This window comes from Ambystoma mexicanum, chromosome 5q (genome assembly GCF_040938575.1).
Source record: "Ambystoma mexicanum isolate Mex_15411 chromosome 5q, UKY_AmexF1_1, whole genome shotgun sequence".
Lineage (NCBI taxonomy): Eukaryota > Metazoa > Chordata > Amphibia > Caudata > Ambystomatidae > Ambystoma > Ambystoma mexicanum.
In genome coordinates, this window is record NC_090933.1 from 1,263,899,230 (window position 1) to 1,263,911,721 (window position 12,492).

A 12,492-nucleotide genomic window follows, 5' to 3' on the forward strand; every position below is an offset into this window, starting at 1 on the left:
CAAATCAATAATCCAGAAGCTACAAATCCTTCAAAATAATTCCGTAAGAGCTGCACTTGGCGTACCCAAAAGATCACACATCTCTGTGTTAAGACGACAATACAACTGGCTCTCTACCTACAACATAATTCAACTTAAAGCTGCATCCCTGACTCCCAAAACCCTGAACGATGCTGCCCCTAGCTATCTTACAGACAGAATCCACAGAAGAGCCTCCACCAGACCTATGAGACTAACTAATACCAACTGCCTCCCCATGCCCAGATTTAGGCTTTCCAAGGTGGGTGGATGCAGCTTCCCCGTTAAAGCGGCCCAACTCTGGAACTCCTTGCCACGCGCCATCAGAGAAGACCAACCTTTTCTGAATTTCAGACTTAGCTCCATCAACCTGCTCAAATCTAACGATATCTAATTTCTATGACTGTTCGACTCATTCCTGCACCTACGTACATATCTCTGCACTGTTGTACTATACTTGTATTCCTTGCCTTGACAGTGCGTTCTCCTCTGTAGCATGTTAACTAAGCCTTGCATATCCTTTTATCTGCTGCGCCCTGAAACCCTTGGGTCTGGTGCGCATTATAAATGAATAAACAAACAAACAAACGAATAACACTTTTATGATTAAGATTCACCTAAATGGAAAAAAATATAAATGCCCAAATCTGCCAAAATAAATAGAACTATTTGAAAAAATTGACCAAAGTAGTAGCACTGCGGGGGGATAACTGGACTTGAGGGTAACATGAAAGAAAACTTCGGGCGACAGCCACGGCAATGGAACTTGGGCAATGGAGTTAGATGGGACATAGTAACAGTGGCTTGGGGCAAAACTGGGTCAGGGAGAGTGACTCGGGCAGAACCGGGGCAATCAGAGTGAAATTGGGGCAGAGCAATGGACTCTGGCATCTGAAGTTTTGCAATATTTCATGTGTTGCCCTACAGAGCTACATGTAAATCCAATGGAGCAGAAACATGATGAAGCACATGAAGGACGAGAAAGAGCTAGTAAAAAAAAGAGATTCAGAGCGAAGTGAAAGAGAAAGAGCATTCCAGGACCGGGGAGCAAGAAGAGTTAAGGAGTGGACACGTGATGAAGCACATGGAGGACGAGGAAGAGTTAGTAGGAAAAGAGATTCAGAACGAAGTGAAAGAGGAAGAGCATTCCAGGACCGGGAAGCAAGAAGAGCGAAGAAGCGGAAACGTGATGAAGCACATGGAGGACGAGGAAGAGTTAGTAGGAAAAGAGATTCAGAGCGAAGTGAAAGAGGAAGAGCATTCCAGGACTGGGAAGCAAGAAGAGCAAAGAAGCGGAAACGTGATGAAGCACATGGAGGACGAGGAAGAGTTAGTAGGAAAAGAGATTTAGAACGAAGTGAAAGAGGAAAAGCATTCCAGGACCATGGAGAAAGAAGAGCAAAGGAGCGGAAACGTGAAGAAGCACACAGAGGAAGAGGAAGAGTTAGTAGGAAAAGAGATTTAGAACGAAGTGAAAGGTTAAGAGCATTCCAGGACCGGGGAGCAAGAAGAGCAAAGGAGCGTAAACATGATGAACCACATGGAGGACAAGGAAGAGTTAGTAGGAAAAGAGATTCAGAGCGAAGTGAAAGAGGAAGAGCATTCCAGGACTGGGAAGCAAGAAGAGCAAAGGAGCGTAAACATGATGAACCACATGGAGGACGAGGAAGAGATATTAGGAAAAGAGATTCAGAACGAAGTGAAAGAGGAAGAGCATTCCAGGACCGGCGGGCAAGAAGAGCAAAGGAGCGGAAACATGATGAAGCACATGGAGGACAAGGAAGAGTTAGTAAAAAAAGAGATTCAGAGCGAAGTGAAAGAAGGAGAGCATTCCAGGACCAGGGAGCAAGAAGAGCAAAGGAACGTAAACATGATGAAGCACATGGAGGACAAGGAAGAGTTAGTAAAAAAAGAGATTCAGAGCGAAGTGAAAGAGGGAGAGCATTCCAGGACCAGGGAGCAAGAAGAGCAAAGGAACGTAAACATGATGAAGCACACGGAGGACAAGGAAGAGTTAGTAAAAAAAGAGATTCAGAGCGAAGTGAAAGAGGAAGAGCATTCCAGGACTGGGAAGCAAGAAGAGCAAAGAAGCGGAAACGTGATGAAGCACATGGAGGACAAGGAAGAGTTAGTAAAAAAAGAGATTCAGAGCGAAGTGAAAGAGGGAGAGCATTCCAGGACCAGGGAGCAAGAAGAGCAAAGGAACGTAAACATGATGAAGCACATGGAGGACAAGGAAGAGTTAGTAAAAAAAGAGATTCAGAGCGAAGTGAAAGAGGGAGAGCATTCCAGGACTAGGGAGCAAGAAGAGCAAAGGAACGTAAACATGATGAAGCACATGGAGGACAAGGAAGAGTTAGTAAAAAAAGAGATTCAGAGCGAAGTGAAAGAGGAAGAGCATTCCAGGACTGAGGAGCAAGAAGAGCAAAGGAGCGGAAACGTGATGAAGCACACGAAGGTCGAGGACGAGTTAGTAGGAAAAGAGATTTAGAACGAAGTGAAAGGTTAAGAGCATTCCAGGACCGGGGAGCAAGAAGAGCAAAGGAGCGTAAACATGATGAAGCACATGGAGGACAAGGAAGAGTTAGTAAGAAAATAGATTCAGAACGAAGTGAAAGAGGAAGAGCATTCCAGGACTGGGAAGCAAGAAGAGCAAAGGAGCGGAAACGTGATGATGCACATGGAGGACAAGGAAGAGTTAGTAAGAAAATAGATTCAGAACGAAGTGAAAGAGGAAGAGCATTCCAGGACTGGGAAGCAAGAAGAGCAAAGGAGCGGAAACGTGATGATGCACATGGAGGACAAGGAAGAGTTAGTAAGAAAATAGATTCAGAACGAAGTGAAAGAGGAAGAGCATTCCAGGACTGGGAAGCAAGAAGAGCAAAGGAGCGGAAACGTGATGACGCACATGGAGAAAGAATTAGTAGGAAAAGAGATTCAGAACGAAGTGAACGGGATGGAGTATAAAAAGAAATGAAAGAAGAAAGATAAGGAGGAACGAGCCCATAGAGGGACTTAAAAACAACACAACGAAAATTAAAAATTAAACGATTTTCAAAGGAAAGCCAATGCAAAGATTGAAGAGCAGAAGTAATTGAATCTCGAGGATTCAATACAGCGAAAACAAATAGAAGAATGATATAGCGCATAGGGGCCAGGTGACAAGCAGGAAGGCCAAAGAACAGAGCAATAGAACAGATGAGAAAGAAAGGGAGGAGCAAGTGGAGAAGGAATAGTAGAAGCCGGAAACAAGCAGAACCTCTGTTTTCAAAGGATTAAGGTGCAGATAATGACAGACATCCAAGATCGGATGGATAAGGGACAAGACAAAGATGAGTGAATAGTATCAGTAAATGAAGAGAAAGAAAGAAAAATGTGAGAGTCGTCAGCGTAAAGATGATAGGAAAAGCCAAAAGAAGAAATAATAGAACCAGGGGGGGGAGAGGTATAAGGAGAAAACAGGAGAATGCCCAGAACCAAGCCTTGAGGCTTAGTCGCGCCTTGCCAGCCACCCACGTCTTAGACGGCAACATACACACGTGCATCTCCTAAGCTAAACTCCCTAGAATCTCCCACCACATCGACTACGGTCACCAAGGGCGTTCCAACCGAGAAAATAAGCGCATTGAGGCTACACACGTGGGGAAAGAGCGCTATATAAATAACCAAATACAATACAATACTGTGAGAAAGAGGAAAGGTAGAAGCCGAATCACCCGCCCAGGACACAGAGAAAGTGCGCCCTGAGGGGTAAGATTGGAACCACTCAAGAACGGAATCACGAAAACCCAAATCAGGCAGAGCAGAGAGAAGAGCAGTGTGACCAACAGTATCAAAAGCAGCCAAAGATCAAGACCAGAAGAAAGGTTAGATTGACGAGAAGAAAGAAGGAAGTTGGAAATTGGGTTCAGTTCTCTGGAACCTTTTGTAATTGGGTTCTGTCCTTCTGAACCTATTGTAATTGGGTTCTCTGGAACCTTTTGTAATTGGATTCTCTGGAACCTTTTGTAATTCGGTTTAGATCTCTGGAACTTGTTATAATTGGGGTTGACCTCAGGCAGGTGGGAAGATCCTTTCACATTTTAAGGACTTGTGATGGAAAGGGCAAAACTCGCTGTGATTATTGACCACTTGCAGTTTTTACAGGTAACTATTAAATAATGAAATGGCCTTTTCGCACAGATGCCTCACTCTTCTAAGGGCTGCAATACCAGGTGCTATTATTGGCTAATTTCTCGTCCTCGGGCGGATGGGCTGCAGAGTCAGCCCTGCCAGAATCCAAGCCGTTCTCCTGTAGGTGGAGCTCAACTGTTAGGAGGCCAGGGCTTAACTAGCTGAGTCAATCGACTGGTTATTACAGGAGAACGTCTATTTCCACTTGAAGAACAGCTGTTTATCTACGTGGGCGTAAAGAGCACGATTCTCTTGTGTTCTCCTGTCCATTTCTAGGAGTGCCCTGCTCGTAGTGCAGAAAAGGCGAGGGTTCCCCTATACACTGTCCACAGCAGCCAAGAAGCCACTTGGCGCTGGGATTCCATTTCCCAACTACACATGGTCTGGCGGTAGGGTGGGCTGCAGGGAACACATCGAGACAGATTCACACAAATAAACGTGCCCCCACAAAGTGTGCTAGACGCAATTTGCACCGACCACACTTTGCACACACACATTAAAATAATGCACGAAATGAGCACATCTTCAGGTGCAAGTCCCGGGAAGTGAAATTTGACATGGAAAGGTGAAACGTGAAAAACAGATTGCATTTTACCCCCTAAAGGTGGTGTCACATTCTGGACGTTCTAAAACACTTTCAGTGAAAATACTTTAAATTTAAAACAGTTACGAGCCATTATTTGGTCAGATCCCAAATCTGCATTGTGTCAAGTTAGTAGAGTGCGCAAACTGCTGTAGGCGCAAGTGACTTCCTCTTTCCTTGTGGACCTGGACGCTGCGTTTGCCATTGCAGGTGGCAGGCTCGGACTGGCCTATAAGGCAATGCCTGAACCTAAAACACAACATGCTAGTGTAGGCCAGTGTTTTCGATCAAAGTGGGCCCCTCGTGTGAGCCAGTTGGATATGTTACTTATATTATTCAAGTTATATTTATTTGTATTTACTTTTACTAAAACTTCTTAGTTGATGAGTCTGAGATTAGAATGTTAAATGTTACTGCCCGATAACAAGGACATTCCAGTATTTTGTTGTACTTTGAATGAACTGTACGTGTAATGAGATTTGTAAATGATGTAATCACTGACTATGTATTGTTGTATGTTGATATATGTATCGTTTTTGTCATTGCATGTATTAGTTTAAATTCTGCGAACTATAAACATCTAGCTAAATAAATAAATAAATACAATAAGTTATTTCATCATGCGGCTAGTAGTTTTGACCAGTGTTACTGAATAAATATTCTTTAAAAATGCACAATTTGAATCACATTTTATCAAAAAACCTCCACCTTGGGCAGTACTCAAACGGTCTGTCAAAAAGGGATGGATTGCCACGTGCAGCTGTGAGACACTTTTTCATCGGTGTCCCAGTGCGACGCAGGCACGTGGCCTTATTCTGTGTTTTGTAAATCTGCCAGAGTTTGACAGGGTGCGATTTCAGACCACAAACAAACGCGGCGTCGTAAAACTGGCTATCAATAAGGCAGGGCGGGTACAGCATGTGGACGTACAGGGCAGCCGGATCCAAACGCCAGGTCCCCTTCCCATGGGCCTATGGTATTGGGCACGTGCGGGAGTGGGTGGCCTCCCAGCCCTGTCCAATCGCTATAGAGTCGCCTGGGGCCGCGGGGAATGGAGAGAGTTGCATAGCATTGAGCAGTAAGAGCTGCGGGGTCCTTGCCTGCCTTGGCAGGGGGAGGGGGCAGTCGGTTATGAGAGCTGCCCCTGGCTGCATGGTCAGCTGGCACCCGGCGGCTCCTGGCAGTGCCTGGGGCACAATGCAACGTCTACTGAGGGCACTGGTGTGATCCAATAGGGCCGAAGCAACAAAGGCAGACTCACCCAATAGCAGTGACAACATGCTAGTGAGATAGCTCAGTGGGTTAATGCGCCTGCTGCGCACAGCAGTATGCAGGCTTAATGTCTGAAATCAAGCAGGCAGATTAGGAGCTCCGTACCCAGTGTGGGGTAGGAAAACAACGCCGCCAGCTATGTGTGGTGCTCGGGCACTTAATAAGGGCCAGCTATCACTAGCACAATAACACATTCCACAACTTGCACCAAGTGAATGTTCTGCAGCAGCGCCACGATGCCTCTGGGCGCTTTATACCTCCAAATAAATAAATAAATAGCACAGATGGGGCTTCATTTAGAATAGCTCCGTCATGGCGACCCATCTGGTCCTACGGATTCCTGGCGCCCAAAATGCAACTCCAGCGAAGTCCTGTTGCAGTACGCGCGGGGTAACGGACCCGGGTGCTTTCTAGGGGTATCGGCGTCACACTTGCTGTCACTGACCTCTCAGCGGCGTCCTCTCGGAGAGGCCAGAAGCCTTGCCAGGGCCGGGGTCGCAGGTCGCAGAGTCCTCCGGAGCTCGTCACCCTGAACTTGGCAAGGCCCGCCCTAGTGCCACCCTGCAGCACCACCCTGTGCTAATAAAGTCGCCTCCAGGAGCTGGGCGGAGCATGGCGCGCGCGCGTGTGTGTGTGTGTGTGTGCCAGATCTCCTTGCAGTCCTCGGAAGCAGCCTGACCTTTCTCAGGGCGGCTCTTCTGCCCGCGTGGATTCCTGGCTCACAAGATGTAACTCCAGCTGGGTCCTGTTGCAGCACGCAGGGGGGTCCTGCCCACAGCCTCAGAGTTATGTCGCGGGGCAGCTAGCCTGGTACACTCCGAGGAGTCTTGCCCGTCACAGCAATACACAGCTTTGTACTGTGCCCGTCAGTTCTCCAACTCGCCACGTGATTGGTCCTTTCATGACCACTTGCCAGGGTATGAAACCAGGGTATGCAACATTGGAATATGACAAGAAACCATGTTGTAATTATAATTGCTTCTTTTTAACGCGCGAGGTTTCTAAGCGGGACCCGGGGATCGAACCCGTGTTGGTCTGCGCCGTCTTGTTTCTAGGGTGAGCGTGTTGCCCCTGAGCTATCCTCTTCACACATTGTGAGTTTGTATTCCCTTATCACCAATTCATGTCAGGAATAGGTCTTGACCTTTAAGCAGCGGTGGGCCTCCAGACAGCGATGGCCCTTGGTGCTGGGATGGGCCCGGGAGAAGCAATGGGCCTTAAAAGAAGGGATGGGCCTTGAAGCACGAATTGGCCACCGCGCAGGGAGGGCTATGGTTCTAACTATGCCCATTGGTGCAGGTATGTGCCACGAGGGAAGATGGGCCTTGGAGCGAGGAGTACCCACCATTGTCTCAGTAACCCTATGTATCTGAAGCGAGTAAGAAACAAGTAGGTCATAGGATTATTGATCAAGGTAGCAGAGAGAACGACACCAGATAAACGCCCCCCAGGGGCACCTCCTTAACAGCCTATCCTAAAACCTCCAGTTAGACTCTTGTGAGGTTCCAGAACCTAGTTTTGAGGTCAGGGCCGGCCCTAGGATGTGCGGGGCCCTGGGCGACAAAAGATGTGTGAGCCACGCTAATTTGCATAAATAGTGACATCACAGAATGAGTCTTTAGGGCTCAAGGGTATCATGGGAAGTTAAATTAGAAACATGTTGCCATGTGTAAGGTAGTAGACAAATACACTGTGACGTCGTCCAGTATATGAATTGTCAATATTAATATTTACCTATGTAGCAATATCAGGAGTGAGACAGTTTTTGGGAAGTAGGAAACAGCTGAGTACCTTGTACAGACTTTGAATTTTGGGAGATAAGGCATAGTGTGATAAAAGGATTTGCCCGGGTGCACTCACTGTTTAAGTGGCGAAGCCGGGATTTGAGACTAGTCTGCAATACAGGAACTTGAACACATCTCTTCCCAGATGTAATTGATAAAAATACTGTTTACAGAAGGTGTTTTGAAACTTTGGTTTAACAACACTATCTGGGAAGGCATTGCAAAACTATGGTGATTGTGTTTTGCTAACCGAAACAAACTGATGTTTTTTCACAAGTTTCCCAATTGTTTTAATTTTTATTGTGTCTATAGTTGGGCAATACTAGTACCTAGATGCTTATGGGCTTAGGGCGCTTTACAAATGTAAAAATAAATAAAAGATAAATTGTCCAAATTAGCAATATGCTTTTATTTCAGAAGCTACAGATAAGGATTATTTTGACTGTCAAAAAAATAAATGTAGTTATAATTTACTATTTTATCAATTGCTGCTCACTACTAAATGAGAGGGAGCCTCAATAATGTACCCCCTGAGCCTCGATTGGAGGGGGTGAGCAGGCCAAAACTGTATGCCAGTGTAGACTAGCAGGGGATCCCATAGCAGAAAGTGACAAAGGCAACTGAGCGAGTTAGGATACTGTTGCTGAGATGTTATACGTGTGGACCTTACTGTGAATCATATGGCTTCTTGACTATTCCTGCAGCAACATGTGCTGTAGTGTTTTGACATGTGGATGAATACGGCCCCTGCACTTCACTCAGTGGGGGAACATTTGCCCCCATAGCGAAAAACAAAAGCTGGCACCTATGAATATATGCACAGGAAGTGAACTTATCAAAGTGAAAGATACACATTTAGTTCAATTGACCTTTCCCCTTAGAAATTAGTGCACTAGAAAAAAGAGCGTTGGCCTTTCCAAAAAAGTAATCAACAACAGAAATATAACATGAGAGGGGACATTTTCCAATAAATAAACTGGCAAAGTATAAAAGGTGCTCACCTTTTAAACACAGCAATCTGTAGTGAAATATTCCCTGGAAAAGAAAACCCCAATACAAGCACATGCTTTGATTATCATTTTATGTGTTTGAACTGGAAACATGACAACCTGGATGAAATCCTGGTAGCCAAAGCTTGCCGACCACAAAAACACCAAAGGGGGTTACGGCCGCCCTCTGATAAATGTTACTGTCCACCCACATGTATCCTTTACTTATGCACTGAAATGGAACACATGGCCACAATCAGGGACAAAAAACTGCACCAGTCTCCAGGGTTGCAACCTCTCTTGCCACATCCTGGGCAAACATGCAGGACTCGCTTACCCTCTCATAATCCCCCCTCCTAATCCCCACGCCTGGCGTTCAACAATACTCTGCTCAATGAAGATGACTTGAAAAGTACACATACCGTAGTGAGGTGCCCACTCAAATATATAGATCCGGACACAAATATGTTAAGCAAAAAGTGTAGAATTGTGGCATTATTCCCCCATCTTGACTTTGAGACTACAAATACCAGAATGCAATTCGGCAAAAGGCAAAAATAAATAGCTTTTGTATAACATGTAATGTGTGAAAAGGTTGTCTGTTTGTGTTTGACAAATGCAGGTATGATGTGATGAAAATATCAGATTCTACCAAAAATAAAGTTTTTCGGTGCGTTAAATATTAACACCTGAAAATAACGCTCCTAATTTAAAATTGTTTTGTTTGATATATTGCAATTGGCCTGGAGGAGAGCGTAGATTCAGGCAGCTAAATGGTGCTTTATGAAAAAGCCTAGTTGTATTTCTTAACACAGAAACGTTACAAACATCTCCTCCAAAACAATGGTTTCTTAAATGGGCCATCACTTGTAAATCGCCCCCACTTTAAATGCTCTGCTTGAAGAAAGTAAATAGGCATTAAGGGGCCTGCAGCTTCTGAGCCAATGGGAGTGGGTGGTGGTCTCTAGAGAGGCACAGGATATTGGGAGGCGACAGTATGGCCTCATACGAGCTTAGTTCATGGAAGCCACACAGCCCCCCTCTTAAAACAATATTCTTGGTTTAGTTGAGGCAGCTTCTGGCAGCGGGGCCCTGGGCCACCACACAGACTGCCCTGGATGGACAAACCAAGATGCCGTACATTCCTGAAACAAACAAACGGTTAACACAAATAGCCTTTCAACATTGTGAAGTCCAAGCTTGGCGCAGTAAATAGAAAGATGCAATAGGAAGCCACGGTTACACTGGCTGTCTGCAGAGGTCAGTATTTCTGAAGTGCTGACACCTGCAGGCAGTCTGCAGCGCTTTGCCACAAGGCTGCCTGAGGTGTCGACATGGCTGGGGCTAGTCGGGATGGACCCAGGCAGGGACCCGGCTCAGGAGCCCTTTCTGGAGACTGCCCCACTTGAAGCCCTGCCTGGACTCATTACGGGTTTGGTGGCGTGGTAAAAAAGTGGAGATAATACTGTTAACTTCCATTTTTTGCACACCGACAAACTACACGTTTCCCAGTATTTCCGCTGTCGGAATGGTAATACCGGCAATTTTTAGAGGTAAAGTGGAGGAATTACCTCCAGCTTCAGGTAACTCCTCCACTTTAACTCCAAAAATTGCTGGTCTTACCATCAGTACCAGCAGAGGTAATACCGGAAAAAATCCACAACAGAATCCTATGGACTCCATTTAATGGGGATTTACTACGGTAAACCACCACTTATAATCAGGTGCTATTACCGCCTGACCAAGTGGTGGTATCAGTGTGACTAATCAACTTCCGGAGCACCAGTGGTCGAGGGATGAAAATAGGTTTCAAATCCATCAATCAACCCCACACCTCTAGTACACCAGATATAATCTGAACAGATTGGAAACACAAGCAAATGATGATATGATAAGGCATTTATAACGCGCCTATACACAAGTGTTTCAAGGCGCGACGAGCAAGGGAGGGGAAGAGAGGGAAGACAGACAGCGATCCTACTAGGCCAGGTGACATTGAGATCGCGCAAGTGTAGGGGAAGGAGGAAGGGGGAAAGTGCGGGGGAGGGGAAAAGCGCAGGGGGAAACAGGGAGGGGGCAGTACATGGGATCGACAGTACAAAAAAAATGGAATCATTAAAATCAATAAGTAAAAGGTGCAGCCAGCTGGTAGTGCGAGGGAAAGTGCAGACATCAGGTGTCAAGTGCTGGTTTCAAGAAGCGATGAGGCAATTATACTTCTTGTTTAAAGGATAGTTCCAGGACTTTTTTTTTATTGTCCCTACGGTTCGGCCATGTGTTTTTAAGCATAAATCGGTAGATCGTATAAAACTTTCCTATGGACCTTACCCGACTTTTCGTCCATTAACGCACTCAAAATCAGCTGCCATTTTGTGATAATCCTATCACTTTCCGCATCGCCCTGGCTGACCTGCTTTTGCGGCACTAAATCAAACCCCCCGCCCCTGAAACAGACTTTATCAAAACATTCATATTCCCCGCCTCTATCCGTGACGTGACTGCGCTGCGTAGGCAAACGCGCCCAGGCGTCTTCTACGCGACTCCACACAGAACCCGGAAACCAACACAGATCAGCTCACAACACAGTGCGCCACAATTCGGAATATGAAACTGTACTTTCAAATCAAACCGCAAGATTGTAAATTTGGTGAAGTACATTTATTTGACATCAAATGTTTAGAGAATATTCAGCGATTTGCATTTTTATTTGCTCTCAATCCAAAATAGTTCGTCTTGAGGCAAGCGATGTTCGTGTGCAGTACACAGGGTGTTGGTTTACGATAAAATAAGCACTTCAGTCGCACTGATCATCGCATGGCTGTTCCAACAACGAGGCACTAGGCCACCACAATGGTATGTATGTTGCATCTAGCCGTTAGTACCGCGTAAGGGCATACTTGTACTTGGCGATCGTCCCATAAAATGGTCAGGGTGGTAACGTTGTTCACGCGGAGAAGCAACTGGCGGCTATAAAAGCCATCCGCCGGTGTTTGGTATTCGTGACACGGACAGTAATGCAGAATGTACCTGTTTTAAAAACATAAAAAATGAAATAGTCTCACCATCAGATCTTTATTAAAATTATTCAGATCGCGCAAGTGCAGGGGCAGGGGGAAGGTAAAAGTGCAAGGGGAAGGGGAGGGGAGGGGGGAAGTGGAGTACAAGGTAAGTAGCATAAAATAATAAATACATAGGGCCAGCTGGTGGCGAGTGCAAGGTAAGTGAAGAACAAGTGCTGGGAAGGGGGGGGCTGTAGGATACTGACAGTCCCCCAGTGCAGGGGTTGACAGGGAGGCAGTGCAGGTGGAGAGTGGAAGGGCCCAGGACCGAGGTCGCAGACAGTGGACCAGTTGTAGCAGGGGAGAGGGAGAGCAGAAACAAAGAGGAAGGTTTTGAGGTGCTTCCGTAAAAGGAGATGGTTCTCCTCAAGATAGTGCGCGGTACAAAACAATATGCCACATAGAACGAACAAGTACACCTTAACCCGTCTTTAAAGCTAAAGTATAATAATTAAATAAACTCATCTAAGGAGTTACTTACATTATATTTGCAATTTCCATTGTATCTGTGTGTCGGGCAGCCATGAAATACCACTCCTTCTATGCCGACGTGATTTCTTCTAATGAACGAACATTAAATGGCTTTCGTTTCGGAAATTATATTCATTATCTTT

General features: G+C 45.7%; 2 protein-coding genes across 2 annotated transcripts in view; one reads left to right on the plus strand and one right to left on the minus strand.

Moving 5' to 3' along the window:
* The window catches only part of LOC138498003 (alanine aminotransferase 2), a 454,912-nt gene extending 448,326 nt beyond the window's left edge, over positions 1 to 6,586 (minus strand). The window contains exon 1 of the mRNA XM_069621785.1: positions 6,492 to 6,586. The gene's annotated coding sequence lies outside the window, so the exon portion shown is untranslated. The remainder of the gene's footprint in view (positions 1 to 6,491) is intronic.
* On the plus strand, positions 1,547 to 2,509 carry LOC138498381 (uncharacterized). The gene has a single exon (XM_069622157.1). The coding sequence runs from the start codon at positions 1,547 to 1,549 to the stop codon at positions 2,507 to 2,509; it is 963 nt and encodes a 320-aa protein (XP_069478258.1).
* Positions 6,587 to 12,492: the final 5,906 nt, after the last annotated feature.

What these genes read in the sequence shown, in the direction of transcription:
- LOC138498381 (XM_069622157.1), top strand. Translation starts at nt 1,547, where the DNA reads ATGATGAACCACATGGAGGACAAGGAAGAGTTAGTAGGAAAAGAGATT.